Consider the following 17,339-nt stretch of genomic DNA (forward strand, 5'->3'; position numbering starts at 1 on the left):
TAGAAAAGAAATTGTGAGAAAGAGAAGGAGTATGCTAGATTAAGCTCCGAAACATACACATATGCCAGCGCATCATCGTATCCCAGACAGTACCTACTTATGATAGCTTGGTGGAGTACTCATCAGCTATGTTAAAGCTCTGACAACAGGTCTGTACACCTCAGATCACTGTGACTAAACTGCTGGATGTATTTTATAGTATACTGGACCTGGCAGCGTCCCATGCTGTCTCCCAGGAGCAAATTTAGGTCAATTCTGGACCAGAAGTCGTCATGCGCCGGAAGTCGTCATGCGATCCTCTCGCATCGTCTGTGTTCTACCACGTTGGCAGATTATAGATCGGAACGGAGACCCTCTGTAAGAAGGCCAACTAGTGGGCGTCTGTACAGCTTCCTAATAACACTCCTCCCGGAGTACCAGGAAAACCCGCGTGGGGGCCAATCATAAGATGGCTTTGATCTGAGGCCCCTCCGTGGGATCTGTTTTTAGTTTTGTCCGCTCTCTCAAGTTCTCCCTTTTGAACCGATGGTGGATATCGCTATCCGTCTTCTAACAATCAAAACCGTTTTCCTCATTGCTATAACCAAGAAAAGTTCGGTCTGTAGTTATCCTGCGCTAATCATGTCTATTTCTGTTATTCCTCGTGTCAGTGGTGTTGTGGAGGTGAAGGGAAAGGATGAAAATTACTCTTACCAGTAACTGGATTTTTCATAACCTCCACAACGGCACAGAAAAGTTTGTTTCTTCTTATGTGGTTAATATTTCTAATAAACTGAGTTTGCTGTTAATGGTATTGTTATGGTACTCCGATATTACTGATGATGTTACGGGGAGCGACAGGTGATTTTTTACACTAAACTTTAGTTATTTAATGAGTTATAATTGTCATTTTAGTTTGGTGCTGTATAGTCCATGAATGACCTTTTTCTTTCAGCCCTTCTTTTGTCAGATATTACTGGGCAGTATATACATAAGCTGTACATGTGAACATAGAAAAGGGGGCATAAACTTTCTTGTCCTTTAGTTATACAGTGATTTAAATATTCTAACTGCGGCTTATTTGGCTAATATAATTTGAGTTATTAATATGACTAAAATTTAGACTGTGTAACTATAATCTATTTTTAAGTAAATCAGGTTAAAATATGAAACTTTGTAACTCTGACAAAATGTATTACAAACACTCTTCTCCTTACTGCAAAATTGCTCATGTCACTACGGCACAGGAAAAGTTTGTTTCTTCTTACGTGGTTAATATTTCTAAAAAACTGAGTTTGCTGTTAATGGTATTGTTATGGTACTCCGATATTACTGATGATGTCACGGGGAGCGTCGATCTGAGCCAAAATGGAGGCGCCTGCGCGCAGTTAAATGTTGCCCATGAGCCCTCTCCAATCAGGTGTCTAGGTGGTTAAAATTGCTTTGATAAATAAGTGTTCAAAAGTTATAACCATATAAAGAGATGCAAGTCAGAATACAAAAAATGGGGCTAAGCCTTAAGCTATAAACTGTTTATGTCATTAAGGGGATTAAGCAAATTTTTAAAAAGTGGCCATGGCTTCATTCAATGTGCATGTGATGACTGTGCCAGTCATTCATTTACATGTGGCTGCCAAGGCTAGTACATAAGAGTCTTCAGCTCCGCAGGAAAAGCTGATATGTAACAATGTGCCAGTGAATGCTCTTGCTACTTTTGCTATTGTATTCAGTTCAGTACAAACATTTTTTGTCAAATTCTGGGTCCAACTGAACAATAGTTTTTTATACCTGAAAAACAAAGGTTGGTTTCAAGTAGATGATAAGTATTTTATGGTCCATGTTTCCCATAATGTATAAGTTTATTTTATGATGTGGTCTCTGTGACGTGTATGTGTACATGGTGAGAAGTATGATGTGCAGTACTGTCAGGTTACATTGTAACTTTCTCAGCCACTCTTTGCTCTGTACCTAGTTTTGATGATACATTAACATCTAGCTCCTCTCTGTTACAGGTCCCCTTGTTTACAGACATGTACCTGCATTCAGAACAAGTCTCACTGGTGGGACAAGTGTTTGAGTCTTACGTGTTACAACATCACCACAAAGACCTATTACAGATACTTATGGAAAGTGATGAGGATGCCCATTACTCTGTGGTTGTTAATGCCATGACGCTTTTTGAAACAAACATGGAAGTTGGGGACTATTTTAACGCTTTTCCCAATGAGGTTTTACCAGTGTTTGACAATGCTCTGCGCAGGACAGCTATGAATGTTATCCAGTCAAACTCGCAACAAGAGAGCCTGACCATGAAGCAGAATCTGCATGCGAGAATAACCGGTGAATATACATAGGTTTAAGGTTACATAAGAACCCTGTAATCATACAAAGATGCTACTTTAGTGTAACTGGACACAATGAGGTCTTTACACTTCCATTGTTTAGTAGGCAAAACCAGCTATAATTATGTTGTGGTTTATGCTGCATCTTTGTTGCAGAACTCAACCTTTGCTTTGCATTGGAATTCTGCACCAATATATTGACATGCTGTGGATTCTAAATCCACAGTGGAAAAAGGTTATCAGATGCAGATTAATAAAAATCCCATCCAGTACGCTGATACTGTATTACGCTGTAGACTTTCCATGCATTATATGTAGTGTTTGCAACTGGTCTTAAAGATACTCATAAGAGCCCATGCTAAGGAATATTCAGCATGTGGCTGGAGATAAAATGGGCTTAAACAGTAGTTATAGGACTATGCCCCAAATGTTTTTGTTGCACTGTCTTTGCATAACTACTGTAGATGTGCTGCAGATTTAAAGGACACCTATCACTTGACGTGGTAGGTGTAAGATGGGAATACTGAGCACCAGCTCAGGGTGAGCTGGTCCCGGAGCATATTTTTGTTAGTGTCCTAAACCGTTGTATCGCGGTTTAAAACACTTTTAAAACTTTATAGCCGAAGCTGCTTCGGCTGTAAAGTTTAAAAAGTGTTCTAAACTGCTGTATTGAGGTTTATTGCGATTTAAGACGCTAGCAAAAATAAGCTCTGGCACCGGCTCACCCTGAGCGGGTGCTCGGTATTCCGATCTTTTCCAAGTATTTGTTTATATTAATGTTGATTAATTATGACTTACAGCCAAGGAAAACCTAAAAGTCTCCCACTAGGACAACATCTATTGGCTGCAATTGTTTTATCATGTGAATTGTTCTCATAAAATGTCTTTCCCTGCCAGGTTTGCCAGTCTGTCCAGAATTAACACGAGAGCACATCCCTCGCACCAAGGATGTTGGTCACTTTCTATCAGTTACAGGAACTGTTATCCGGACCAGTTTAGTAAAAGTCCTTGAGTATGAGCAAGACTTTATGTGCAACAAATGTAAACATGTCATTACAGTCAGAGCTGACTTTGAGCAGTATTACTCATTCACTCCTCCTGTTTCTTGTACAAATGAAGACGGATGCAACTCCAACAAATTCACATGCCTTTCAGACCTGTCTTCTCCAGCTAGCTGCAGAGATTACCAAGAGATCAAGATTCAGGAGCAGGTGATTTTTTTTACACTAAACTTTAGTTATTTAATGAGTTATAATTGTCATTTTAGTTTGGTGCTGTATAGTCCATGAATGACCTTTTTCTTTCAGCCCTTCTTTTGTCAGATATTACTGGGCAGTATATACATAAGCTGTACATGTGAACATAGAAAAGGGGGCATAAACTTTCTTGTACTTTAGTTATACAGTGATTTAAATATTCTAACTGCAGCTTATTTGGCTAATATAATTTGAGTTATTAATATGACTAAAATTTAGACTGTGTAACTATAATCTATTTTTAAGTAAATCAGGTTAAAATATGAAACTTTGTAACTCTGACAAAATGTATTACAAACACTCTTCTCCTTACTGCAAAATTGCTCATGTCACTTGATCCATCTTCAGAAAGGCACTGACCAGAGGTCGCATTAACGCCTCACCAAGCGTCATAGATGCATGATGAGGCGCCATTACTCCCCAAAATAATTGCCATGCGTCAAAGTACGCTTGGCAATTATTCCTTGTAGCGCACAGGCGGAGCGGTCCGGCGTGCTCGTTGGTGTCTCTGCTGCTGAGCGGGGTGTTCTGTCAGTGTGAGCTGAAAGGCGGCACTCACACACGGCATCTCGTGCTCCTCACTGCTGTCGGCTGCCTTGGCAGCGGACCCATGCGGGGGAGTGATTTGCGGAGGTCCGGAGCATGAGTGGCGTCTGCAGATCCTCCTCCAGGAGCTGAACGCCGCCATATACATCAGTGACCTGGCAGTGGGGCTGCAGGGGCTTAGAGTGCACCAGACTGAGCTGGAGCTGCGTGTGAGACATCCACCATAGATTGCACCTCTGCAAATACTTATGCCTAGCACAGCTGTGGCTTTGTTACTATTTTATCCTATAAACCCAATTCATTCACTTCTCCTAGTCAATTGTACCGAACCCTCAGCTGTGGGAAGTGTTAACGCTCAGAAAAGGGGTTAGGGACACTCATAACCTTTCCTGTGGTTGTGTGGGCAGCTCTTTCATGATTTTTCACAGCTGAGGGTTCTTTGGAAGCAGCAGGAATCCCATCTACAATACAGAACAATGTGACAAACCCTCAGATCTGACTTGTTATGTTGAGATTGTTGGACATCAGTTTTATCCACATGGTTTTATAAGTAGAAAAAGATCTGATGTTGCAATAGAACTACCACTCTTATCCTCTCAGGTCTTGCTGGGAGTTGTAGTTCTTCCCGTATCTTGGACAAGGCCAATCCTTTTTCTTGAGGACTTTGGTCCTGTACATTGCTGAGATGGTCATATGGATTAATGTATGTGATATGTAGAGCGTCTCTCTACATATATGCCAAGGTCCTAATCAGAGGCCGCATTTTCGCCTCACCAAGCGTCATAAACGCATAATGGGGCGCCATTACTCCCCAAAATCCCCTGTAGCGCACAGGCTGAGCAGGACACAGGATGCAGTGTCTTCAACACCGATAACAAAGTTTCTTTCACATTGCTGATGTTAAGCATCGTGTAAGGGGCTTTGTTATTGGATGCCCTTCTACCATGCGGGCTATTACCGGTAGCTGTGTATTGAACACAGCTAATAAAGTCTATTGTATAAAAGGAATCTGTAGTCATAGTATGGTCCACTGCCCAGATTTGCTAGTAAGAAAGGGTAGTACAGTGCTATGTTGTATCTGTAATGATTTTCTTGCTATTCATCTATTAACATTGTATATGCCTAGGAGTTATTTATATGTATTGCTGAAAATTTGATACTCCTCCTCGGCTAAAAATACTCCTCAAAAATGGTGAGAGGAGTATTATTACTCTTCTGGAAAAAAGTTAGAGCGACCTCTGGCACTGACCTATTAGAACAGATCAATCAGGTCTTACTTGACATCTGTACAGTACTTCTGGAATATTACTATAAAACACAAAGAAACACTTAGTGCTGGTTTACACAGAAGATTTTGTCACTTATTCTCTATCATAAAAATCCAGGCCAGAATTCCCCTCCCTTTGAAATCCTTTGGAGGCGTGCTCTTTCAATAGTAAATCTGCCCCAATACATTCATCTAGATTACAGCGGTAGTGACATTGGAATATTGTTTTAAATAGTAGTAAATGTGTTTTGTCAGAATGCAACTGACATTTGTATGTAATCTGTTTATAGGTGCAGAGGCTGTCAGTGGGCAGTATTCCCCGATCTATGATAGTGGTCTTGGAAGATGACCTCGTTGACAGTTGCAAATCTGGTAATTTGTGACTTGTTTATCATATAGGCAGTTCATTAAAAATAAGAACAATACCGTTAAAATTCAGTAGAACCTTCCAGTCATACAGATGGTGGAAGTGAAAAATCATAAGATGTTTATGTAGAGCACCATTTTCAAGTGGAACTTTCTCTGTAAGTAGATTGAAAGAACAATGTGAACATAAAGTATAAAGCAGGACTTGAAAATGAGAGATATTAGATGTCTTGAAATTGGGAAAAGATTAACATAACTAGGAATAATTGATATACAGTATATACTCGAGTATAAGCCGAGTTTTTCATCTGAAACACTTCACCTCGGTTTACACTCAAGTCGAGGAGAAAAAAAACCCCTGTGTACTCACCTTCCGGTGCCCCCCCGGCAGGTCCTCTTCTATACAGCGTTGCTCTGGCATCGGCTCTGTGTCCCCGCGCCGTCCATCGCAGGGATCGTGACTTAAGCCGCTCGCCGACGTTCTAGTATGTGCATCGGCACACGCTATGATGTCAGCAGGCGGCTGACGTCATGGTGCCTGCGATGGATGGCAAGTGGACACTGAGCCGATGCCGGAGCATCGCTGTATAGAAGAGGACCTGCCTGGGGGGACGTCGAAGGTGAGTACACGGTTTGTTTTTTTTCTTACAGGCATTATATTGGGGGCAGGGGCTGCAGGCTACTGTATATACTAGGAGGGTGGCGGGCTATATACCACAGGAGGGTGGCGGGCTATATACCACAGGAGGGTGGCGGGCTATATACCACAGGAGGGTGGCGGGCTATGTACCACAGGAGGGTGACGGGCTATATACCAGGGAGGCTGTGACCAATGCATTTCCCACCCTCGGCTTATACTCAAGTCGGTAGTCTCGGCTATACTCGAGTATATGCGGTATGTCAGGTGTGAGGAGACGCATCTAACCTGGAGGCCTGTGTTATGCCAGTGGGTGGGGATTGATGGAGATGTAAAAGCTCTTGCTAATGTTAATGTGGTAGCCTGTAAATGTCCAAACTTCATCTATGTGTCTAACTTTGGCGGAAAAGTGTGTTTTGGGGTCTCCCAGGAACAGTATTGCATCGTCTACGAATCATGGTATCTGTATGGATTGTTCAGAGATGTGTGTCTTCAAATGAGTGTGCTAGAGGCTCAAGAGCTAGATTTAATAGATGGGGAGGGGACATCCCTGCCTTGTGACTTTATGTAGCTGGAAGGGGTTGGAGAGGAAACTCAAATATAACTTTTATGTGAAATGTGGAGTTATCATACTGTAGATGCAAAAGTAGCAGTAAGTTTATGCTTTTGTGTATCAGCTGTTACTAATCTTCATTAAACTTTTTTTTTTAATATTCCAGGTGATGACGTGACCGTTTATGGTGTGGTGATGCAGCGATGGAAACCACTTTATGTGGACGCACGCTGTGACCTTGAGCTCGCCTTGAAGGCTAACTACATTTCCGTGAATAATGAGCAACCATGTGGTGTAGTCCTAAATGAAGAAGTACGAAAAGAGTATGAAGAGTTTTGGGAAAAGTTCAAGCATAATCCAATATCAGGTACATCGTGAGATTGTCTCCTCACAATGTTAAATTCTCCAAAGCACTTCTGAAAGAATATGGATACAAACAATCTGCACCAGATTCTGAATGGCAAGTTACCCAATATAAACGTTACTTAGTTTTCTCAAATTATTCAATTTCTCTCCGCAGGTCGGAACGAGATTCTAGCCAGTCTGTGCCCACAAGTTTTTGGTATGTTTGTGGTTAAACTGGCAGTAGCAATGGTTTTAGCTGGAGGAGTACAGAGGACCGATTCTGCTGGCACAAGAGTGAGAGGTTAGTTTAGTAAATTTTTATAATCTAAGCAATACTTGCCTTCTGTGAAACACATTGTACTTTCCAATGACGCCATTTAATAATCTGCACTATTCCCCAAATGTGATAAAACTGACATAAAATGCAGTTGCATCGTTTACTTAATGGCGTGGCCATTTGTTTTTTTGTGTAGAGAGCTGTGTGAGGGCTCATTTACTGCATAAAAAATTGTACTTTGTAGTGACTATTTAATATTCCATGCTGTGTACTGTAAAGTGGGGAAAAAAATCCAAAATACCATTAAAAAAACACATCTGCACCACTTTCTTGTGGCCTCATTTATTTTTACAGTTTTCACTACGTGTTCCTTTGTACGATCACGGGGATACCATTGTATAGGAAGTTGAATTTGTATGTAAGTCGAAACTGTATATTCTCTAATTGTAGTTCCAGTCAACATTTTTTTGAGCCCCAGTGACAATTGGAGTTTTAACATTTTTTGAAATTTTTTTTAATGGGACCAAGGATTATCAATAAAGCATAACAGGCACCTTACAGCTGATAATTGCAGTCTGGGACTATAGTAAGCATCCAGAGAGCTTCACCAAAGGTGGGCAAAGGGGTCCTTCTTTAACTAGGGGATAAGTAGGTGTACTCTGGTGTACAGGGCTGTTTAAGGTGTATTTATTTATTATTTCATTCTTCACGGTGAGCTGACTTTTTCATCTAATTTTGGGCACTTTATGACCTTTTGATCACTTTATATAAACTTTTTTGTTGTGAAATGGGGAAAGGAAAGAGATTGCACAAGATTTAAGCGTTAGTTTGCGCAGACACCCTGCGAGTCGGCAGATGTGCCATTCGAGCCTGCGATGCGCGTGCACTAGTACTCTTGAGGGCTTGGTGATGTCAACGGCTGGGGGGAGGCGGGGATAAAACGTGCCTGCATAATTACCGTATATACTAGAGTATAAGCCGAGACCCCTAATTTTACCATCAAAAACTGGGAAAACCTATTGACTCGAGTATAAGCCGAGGTAGGGAAATGCATTGGTCACAGACCCCCCCAGTATGTAGCCAGCCTGCCCCCAGTAGTATACAGCACTGCCCCCAGTAGTATACAGCACTGCCCCCAGTAGTATACAGCACTGCCCCCAGTAGTATACAGCACAGCCCCCAGTAGTATACAGCACAGCCCCCAGTAGTATACAGCCAGCCCAGCCTGCCCCCAGTAGTATACAGCACAGCCCCCAGTAGTATACAGCACTGCCCAGTCTGCCCCCAGTAGTATACAGCTTGCCCAGCGTTAAAAAAAAAACCAAAAAACTTATATACTCACCCTCCGGTGGCCCCGACGTGCAGCGCTGCTCCCCCGATGTCCGCGCGGGTCCTCTTCTGGCTTCCACGGCCGTCTTCTTGCTTCTCTAACTTCGTGCCGGGCGTCGCCATTGCTCTCCCGTGAATGGCACCTAGTATGACGCGCTGCTGCTGACGTCATACTAGGCGCCGCCTGGAAGAAAAACAATGGCGGCGCCCGGCACGAAGTTAGAGAAGCAAGGAGACGGCCGTGGAAGCCAGAAGAGGACCCGCGCGGACATCGGGGGAGCAGCGCTGCGCGTCGGGGCCACTGGAGGGTGAGTATATAAGTTTATTATTTTTTAAGTATATATATTAAGTATTGACTCGTGTATAAGCCGAGGGGACGTTTTTCAGCACATTTTTTGTGCTGAAAAACTCGGCTTATACACGAGTATATACGGTATGTTAATGCCCAAGCGCGGATTGGCCTGTGTGACGTACACAGAAGCGCTGAGTGGTCGATTAGCATAATATAAAAATCGATTTTATAACAAAAAGGCTGGTTTATGTGCTTAACCAAGATATTTTCCTGCATCATCTCAGCTACAGGTATGTGTGGATCAGAATGTCCATTTTCAAATGGTAGGCTTCCTATAAAGTTAAGAGAAAACGTGTCTTTCCCATTAATACTGCATTGGGAGAGTTAATTGTAGATTAATGGAAAGACCCGGAAAAAAGAATCGCTGTTCCTAGAGAATTCAGGAACAGGCTATTATTCCACAAACATAACTCAAAATTTGTTGTGTCGTAAAAAAAGAAGCATCTTACCTTTTGAGGATGCTTCCCAATAGAAAGAAGCGGTGGACAGGAAATCTGAGAGTATCCTTAAAAAATCCTTGGAGCAGAGGTCGCACTAACATTTTTCCAGAAGGGTAAAAATACTCCTCTCACCATTTTTGAGGAGTATTTTTACCCGAGGAGGAGTATGAAAATTTCGGTAGCACACTGCGCACACACTACACTCGCACACTGCGCACACTACACTCGCACACTGCGCACACTACACTCGCACACTGCGCACACACCACACTGCGCACACACCACACTGCGCACACTGCGCACACACCACACTGCGCACACTGCGCACACACCACACTGCGCACACACCACACTGCGCACACACCACACTGCGCACACACCACACTGCGCACACACCACACTGCGCACACACCACACTGCGCACACACCACACTGCGCACACACCACACTGCGCACACACCACACTGCGCACACACCACACTGCGCACACACCACACTGCGCACACACCACACTGCGCACACACCACACTGCGCACACACCACACTGCGCACACACCACACTGCGCACACACCACACTGCGCACACACCACACACAACACAGCACACACAACACAGCACACACTACTCACACATACAGAACACAGCACACACAACACAGCACACACTACTCACACATACAGAACACAGCACACACTACTCACACATACAGAACACAGCACACACTACTCACACATACAGAACACAGCACACACTACACACACATACAGAACACAGCACACACTACACACACATACAGAACACAGCACACACTACACACACATACAGAACACAGCACACACTACACACACATACAGAACACAGCACACACTACACACACATACAGAACACAGCACACACTACACACACATACAGAACACAGCACACACTACACACACATACAGAACACAGCACACACTACACACACATACAGAACACAGCACACACTACACACACATACAGAACACAGCACACACTACACACACATACAGAACACAGCACACACATACAGAACACAGCACACACTACACACACATACAGAACACAGCACACACTACTCACACATACAGAACACAGCACACACACACACTACTCACACATACAGAACACAGCACACACTACACACACATACAGAACACAGCACACACTACACACACATACAGAACACAGCACACACTACACACACATACAGAACACAGCACACACTACTCACACATACAGAACACAGCACACACTACACACACATACAGAACACAGCACACACTACTCACACATACAGAACACAGAACACAGCACACACTACTCACACATACAGAACACAGCACACACTACTCACACATACAGAACACAGCACACACTACACTCACACATACAGAACACAGCACACACTACACTCACACATACAGAACACAGCACACACTACACTCACACATACAGAACACAGCACACACTACACTCACACATACAGAACACAGCACACACTACACTCACACATACAGAACACAGCACACACTACACTCACACATACAGAACACAGCACACACTACACTCACACATACAGAACACAGCACACACTACACTCACACATACAGAACACAGCACACACTACACTCACACATACAGAACACAGCACACACTACACTCACACATACAGAACACAGCACACACTACTCACACATACAGAACACAGCACACACTACTCACACATACAGAACACAGCACACACTACACTCACACATACAGAACACAGCACACACTACACACACACACACAGAACACAGCACACACTACACACACACACACAGAACACAGCACACACCACACACACACACACAGAACACAGCACACACCACACACACACATACAGAACACAGCACACACTACACACACACATACAGAACACAGCACACACTACACACACACACACAGAACACAGCACACACTACACACACACATACAGAACACAGCACACACTACACACACACATACAGAACACAGCACACACTACACTCACACATACAGAACACAGCACACACTACACACACACACACAGAACACAGCACACACTACACACACACACACAGAACACAGCACACACTACACTCACACATACAGAACACAGCACACACTACACTCACACATACAGAACACAGCACACACTACACTCACACATACAGAACACAGCACACACTACACTCACACATACAGAACACAGCACACACTACACTCACACACAGAACATTACACCTACAATTACACACTCACCCGTCCGGATCTGCGGGCAGGTAGAGATGGAGCAGGACAGGGAGCAGCAGCCCCGCTGTCGACAGGTATCGCGGGGCCTGCGCTCTCTCTCCGGAGCGCTGATGACACAGATCACTGTGTCAAGTGTCGCGCTGAGCGGTCCGGCGCGCGCGGTGATCGCGCGACATTTACCTCTTTTGCAGCGCGCGCCGAGCCGCTCAGCCTGCGCGCTGCAAGGAATAATTGCCAAGCGTAACTTTACGCATGGCAATTATTTTGGGGGGTAATGGCGCCTCATCACGCGTCTATGACGCGTGGTGAGGCGTTAATGCGACCTCTGCCTTGGAGACAGCTATACTGAATATGAGTGCAATTATATAATATATAAGTAATTTGATGGAATCTATCAAGTCAACAATGCCTTTTATTAAACAGAATGCCTTTTTCTGTATAATTTGACATAAAGGACGTATATAACCACGACCTTAACCATTCCTCCTCACAAAAGTACCCGAGATTTGTGGTCCTATCTGCAGAAGGCAAACTAACGCGCCTACAGTTTTGGGCCCTCCCGTTCGGAATCTCATCGCCCCCAAGACTATTCACAAAGATCATGACAGAAGTTGCAACGCATTTGAGAACCAGGAACATTCTGGTCGTCCATATTAAGACAATCTTTTGTTGATTGCAAACTCAAAAACGGAGCTCATACAAAGCAGAGAAAGCACAAGGAACACTCTGCAGGATCTTTGTTGGATTCTAAATGCAGAAAAGTCAAACCTATCCCCAAGCAAACGGAAGTTGTTCCTGGGCACCATTCTACATTCAAATCTTCAGAGCTCTGAAGAAAAGACTGAACATAATCAACCAGGTCCTCTCCTTTCGGGGAGGAGGGGGGGGACGAGAACCATTTTGGGTGGAGAAGAAGGTCGGGTAGTGTTACACCGTTACCAGGATTTTGAGTACGATACCCAGAAAAGTATTGCAATACTCGATACAGATACAATACTTTCAAGGGTGTGGTCACATGGGGCGTTTACATTGCATTTAGAAATGCAATGCAAACGTCTTGGGACGGGGCTCTGCCTGATCACATTTGCATTTCCATTGAAACACATGCGATTAGTAATGGTCAGCCAGTGATTTGCCAGGAGAGCTTTAGTATTTTATGACAGTATAGTATTTGTGTTGTAAAGGTAGTAATGGTATACTAAACTGTATAATTAAGGGCTCATGTAAACAGGTGTTTTGGATGTCCCTGTTCTACCCTTTTTTTGCAGATGGCAAACACTCACCATTTCCTATGGGTCTGTTCACATGGCTATTTTTTCACGAATGTGCAGAAAGTGAGAAAAAAAATTGCAGCATGCAGACCACGCACCTCCACAGAAGTCAATAGATCTGGAGAAAAATGGATGACATATTCATGACCTCCGTATCCAGAGTGTGTTTTCTTCAAATGTTACTAGGCAACCAACTGGGCAGGGCAACAAGTAGATAAAAAACCCATCAGAGGTTTTTTTGTTTTTGTTTTTTTTGTGAAAGAAATATACAATATCGAGTGCAGTGTCTTGGACTTGAACCAGGGATTAGAGCATAACTGGTTTAAAGGACATCTACCACCAGGATGAAATACTTTATGCAAAGGAACCAGAGGGGCTCCAGACTCCATTAATGCCTATGGAGCCTGGAACCCCTCAGGCTCATCTGTACCCTGTCTTTCATCTTGGACTTAGGGGATATCTACCACCAAGGTTGTATACAGTTGTATACTGTAAAAAATTACTTAATTTATATATATATATCTTTTTTAAAGTTGAGTATAAACCCACCAACAAAGAATTTAATGAAATCTCATTAATTACCAATAAATGCCCCAAAATAATGTACCAGAGAACTGCATCATTCTGGCAGAAAAATAAGCCCCTATATATTCACATTAAAAAAAGAAAAAATGTATAGCCTGTACAATGTGTCAATGCAAATCTGCTCTGAATGGCGCCCCTTCCATTCTATTTCCGACCATGTGCACATACAGCAGATTACCATCACATGTGGCCATATATTGACAAACTTCTTAGAAATTGGGTGTCAATCTTTGTGGAGCCTTTTGTTATTTAATCCATTGTGAATGCTTCATTTTCCTCCCAAAATGAATGTATTGTCCAAAAATATTACAATTTGTAAAGCGCAACTCCATTTTGTTTTAATTCCTAAAAAACGCATATGGGGTTAACAAACTTCATAGCAGTGGTTTTTCATACGTTGAGGTGTGTAGTTTCCACAATGGGGTTGAACAGGTCCCTGTAAATACAGGGTTAGGCGATTTTTATTATTTTTTTTTCCCTCCAAAAAATGTGAAAAATAGCACCCAAATTCTAAGCCTTTTAGTAAAATATGTGGATTCTTAAAAAAAAAAAAAAACATGCCAACGTAAAGCAGGTGTTTGGATAATGTAAGTTATGAATGTATGGTTGCTTAGACTATTTGCTTCAAAAGTAGAGAATTTAGAACTTTGAAAATAGAGAATCTTTTTACACTTTTGCCAAGTTTCCGTATTCTTCCGTAATTTAAACACAGAAAATATCATCCAAATGTTTAAACTAATTTGAAGTACAATTTGTCACAAGGAAACAATCTCAAAATCCCCTAGATATATTAGTATATATACAGTAGTTCCAAAGCTATAACCGCTTTTGATACGGGGCAGATTTAAAAAATGGGACTGTGTCCTGGAGGCCAAAATAGGCTGAAGGGGTTGCAGAAAATGGACACAATTGTAAATTAGTTTTATTGTGGTGTGTTCCACAAGCTGTACTGCTCTATGGAATATGATGTCGCTGTATAAAGATTATTATAACTAAGGCAGTTTTGTCCTTGGCAGGAGCCTTCTGTGATATAGCATCAAATTTTCACTGCACATTGAGAACTTTATTCACAACAGCTGGTATGGGTCTCCACAATATTACTGACAACCCCACACAACTCACACAACTTGTTCGCTTGTGAGTTGTTATGGTAATCATAATGGCACAAATTGGTGCTATCTTGGTACCCCCTACTACCTGCTTAAGGACCAAGGGTTTTTTTTTTTTTTAACGCCAGCTTCTGATACAGAAGCTCTGTAATAATCACAATGTATTGCACACTACATGGCAGGGTGCTCACAGCCCCCAGAGAAGTAGTGTTCAGCCCTTCAGCGTCACCCAATGGATACATCAAGAGGCTTATGGCACAATAAATTCCCCCCCAAATTGTCTGTTTTTGCATGTTCTTTTAATGGCCCTAACTTTTTTATTTTTGGGGTGGAGAAATGAAGTATTCTTATTTTATTTTGGGGTTTGAATTTTTACTTTAACCCCTTCATGACCGAGGGCTTCTGCCATAAAGACTAGATGTCTCCAGTTCTGTGAAGCAACCATGTACTATTCTGCGGGTCTCCTGTTTAATATGACAACAGATTTTCTGATTATAGTATATTGTTACCATAAAATAGACATTACAATAATGTTCTGCATTTTTTGCCAATATGCAAATTTTGCTTTAGGGTAACTGTGTGTCGGATAGGGTAACTGTAGTGCCGAACAAATTTTAGATAAAAATATAATATACATATAATATATAATCTTTTGCGGGACAGAGAGTAAAAACAAAATATAGACACTAATTCAGGCAAATTTACTCCTTCAAAAAATGTCGATTTCTCTCCTCTGACAGGTAGCTTGCGGCCCAATGTAAGGTCATGTAACCACAGTCATTCAATGTTCCTGTCGCTTGGGCTTCTACAATGGCCAGAGCTGCAGTAGTTTAGAGCTCTGCCTGTTTCCATGACATTCTGCACTTTCACACAGTGCCATCGACCACCTGTAAAAGTAGCCACCAAATACAGAGTTCATACTAAGTGCCGAGTGAGCGAAATGCATGCAAGTAGGATGCAATGTGTATCCTCTCTGCTTGTATGTGTATACAGATTACAAATCTCTCTATCTGTATACACATCTGTGATCTGTATAAAAGAACAGCAGGGGACACATATATAAAGTAGTTTTTGCCCCATTTGAAAAATGAAAAGAAATTAGGAAAAAATTTAAAATTGTTATTTCCCCTCACTAAAATTTTTAAATAATAATAATAAAAAAAAAAGTTGTGCTTGCATAGTCTGGTATGGTGGAGTAAGAGCCATCAGTGACCTTAGTCACAGTTGTCATTGACCTCTTATTACCCAGATCCTGGTGGTCATGTGCTGCCTCTTCTCTCTGTATTGGCGCTTTGTATAAGAGAATTAAGATGGTGTCAGAACAGCCGTTGTCAGAAAAGAACCTTCACCTTATACAAATAATTTGGGGGGGGTCAATGTTGATTCATTCCAGTCACTCATAAAATTCTTGATTTGACTATGCAAAGGTATATTCACATGTAGGGTTGCTTGGACAGATAGCTGCATATGGGGTGAAGTAGTAAAATTGAATTTTCTTTATCAAAAAGAGTTGCCTAATGAATTCTTGTATTTGTTTCCCGTCTTGTATTTTTGCAGGAGAATCCCATCTTCTACTTGTGGGAGATCCTGGTACAGGAAAATCACAGTTCTTGAAATATGCAGTAAAGATAACTCCTAGATCTGTTCTGACAGCTGGTATTGGATCAACTAGTGCAGGTTGGTGCATTTATTTTGTTTTTTTACTATCAATGTTGAGCCTCTTACTTTAGCTGCTTTATATGTGTCCTATTCATGCCTTACTGTACAGAGGACAGAAATCTCCACAAGCCTATTAAAATGCAAGTTTTTTTCATGTTAAAAGATTAGACCAAAAACAATTCAAATTTATTTCCACTTTTAATATGGCCCATAATCTGCTTAGGGGCCTAACTACAGTGGTAGCAGCCATAGCAGCTTCTATGGGACCCAGCTGAGCCGACAGATTAGAAGTGATGGGAGAGGGAGATTTCTCGTTTCTACTAACACACACACACACACGTTCAGCAGCTACTGGCCCCCAGGAAAAGCGTATACATACTATATGTCTGTATATGGTACTGTATGTATGTGATGTTTTGTTTATATGGTGTGTTTACTGTATATTGTAGGTTTGAGCGTATATACTTTATACATTGTGTATATAGGTGCATTAGTGTGTAAATGTTTGTGTATAAGCGTAGAGCTCTGTGTGTATAAATGGGTGTGATTGTACAGATATGTATATGTCTGTGTAAGAGTACGAGCTGAATGAATTAGGGGAAATAAAAATAATTAAAATAATGTAGTGGGATAAGTGTGAAAACCTTCTTATAATTAGGGATACGGTTGGATCACATTTAAAATCATGTTAAATAGTAGTCGGTACACAGCTGTTATCATTTATAGCGATTGT

General features: G+C 42.0%; 1 protein-coding gene across 5 annotated transcripts in view; it reads left to right on the top strand.

Moving 5' to 3' along the window:
- MCM9 (minichromosome maintenance 9 homologous recombination repair factor) overlaps positions 1-17,339 on the top strand; it is a 62,325-nt gene that overhangs the window by 3,638 nt on the left and 41,348 nt on the right. For all 5 annotated transcript variants that reach the window (XM_072141688.1, XM_072141693.1, XM_072141691.1 and 2 more), the window contains exons 2-7: positions 1,992-2,319; positions 3,219-3,532; positions 5,681-5,762; positions 7,113-7,313; positions 7,467-7,592; positions 16,505-16,624. In XM_072141688.1, the coding sequence (XP_071997789.1) occupies positions 1,992-2,319; positions 3,219-3,532; positions 5,681-5,762; positions 7,113-7,313; positions 7,467-7,592; positions 16,505-16,624 (1,171 nt within the window). The remainder of the gene's footprint in view (positions 1-1,991; positions 2,320-3,218; positions 3,533-5,680; positions 5,763-7,112; positions 7,314-7,466; positions 7,593-16,504; positions 16,625-17,339) is intronic.

This window comes from Engystomops pustulosus, chromosome 3 (assembly GCF_040894005.1).
Source record: "Engystomops pustulosus chromosome 3, aEngPut4.maternal, whole genome shotgun sequence".
In the NCBI taxonomy this organism is placed as follows: Eukaryota; Metazoa; Chordata; class Amphibia; order Anura; family Leptodactylidae; genus Engystomops; species Engystomops pustulosus.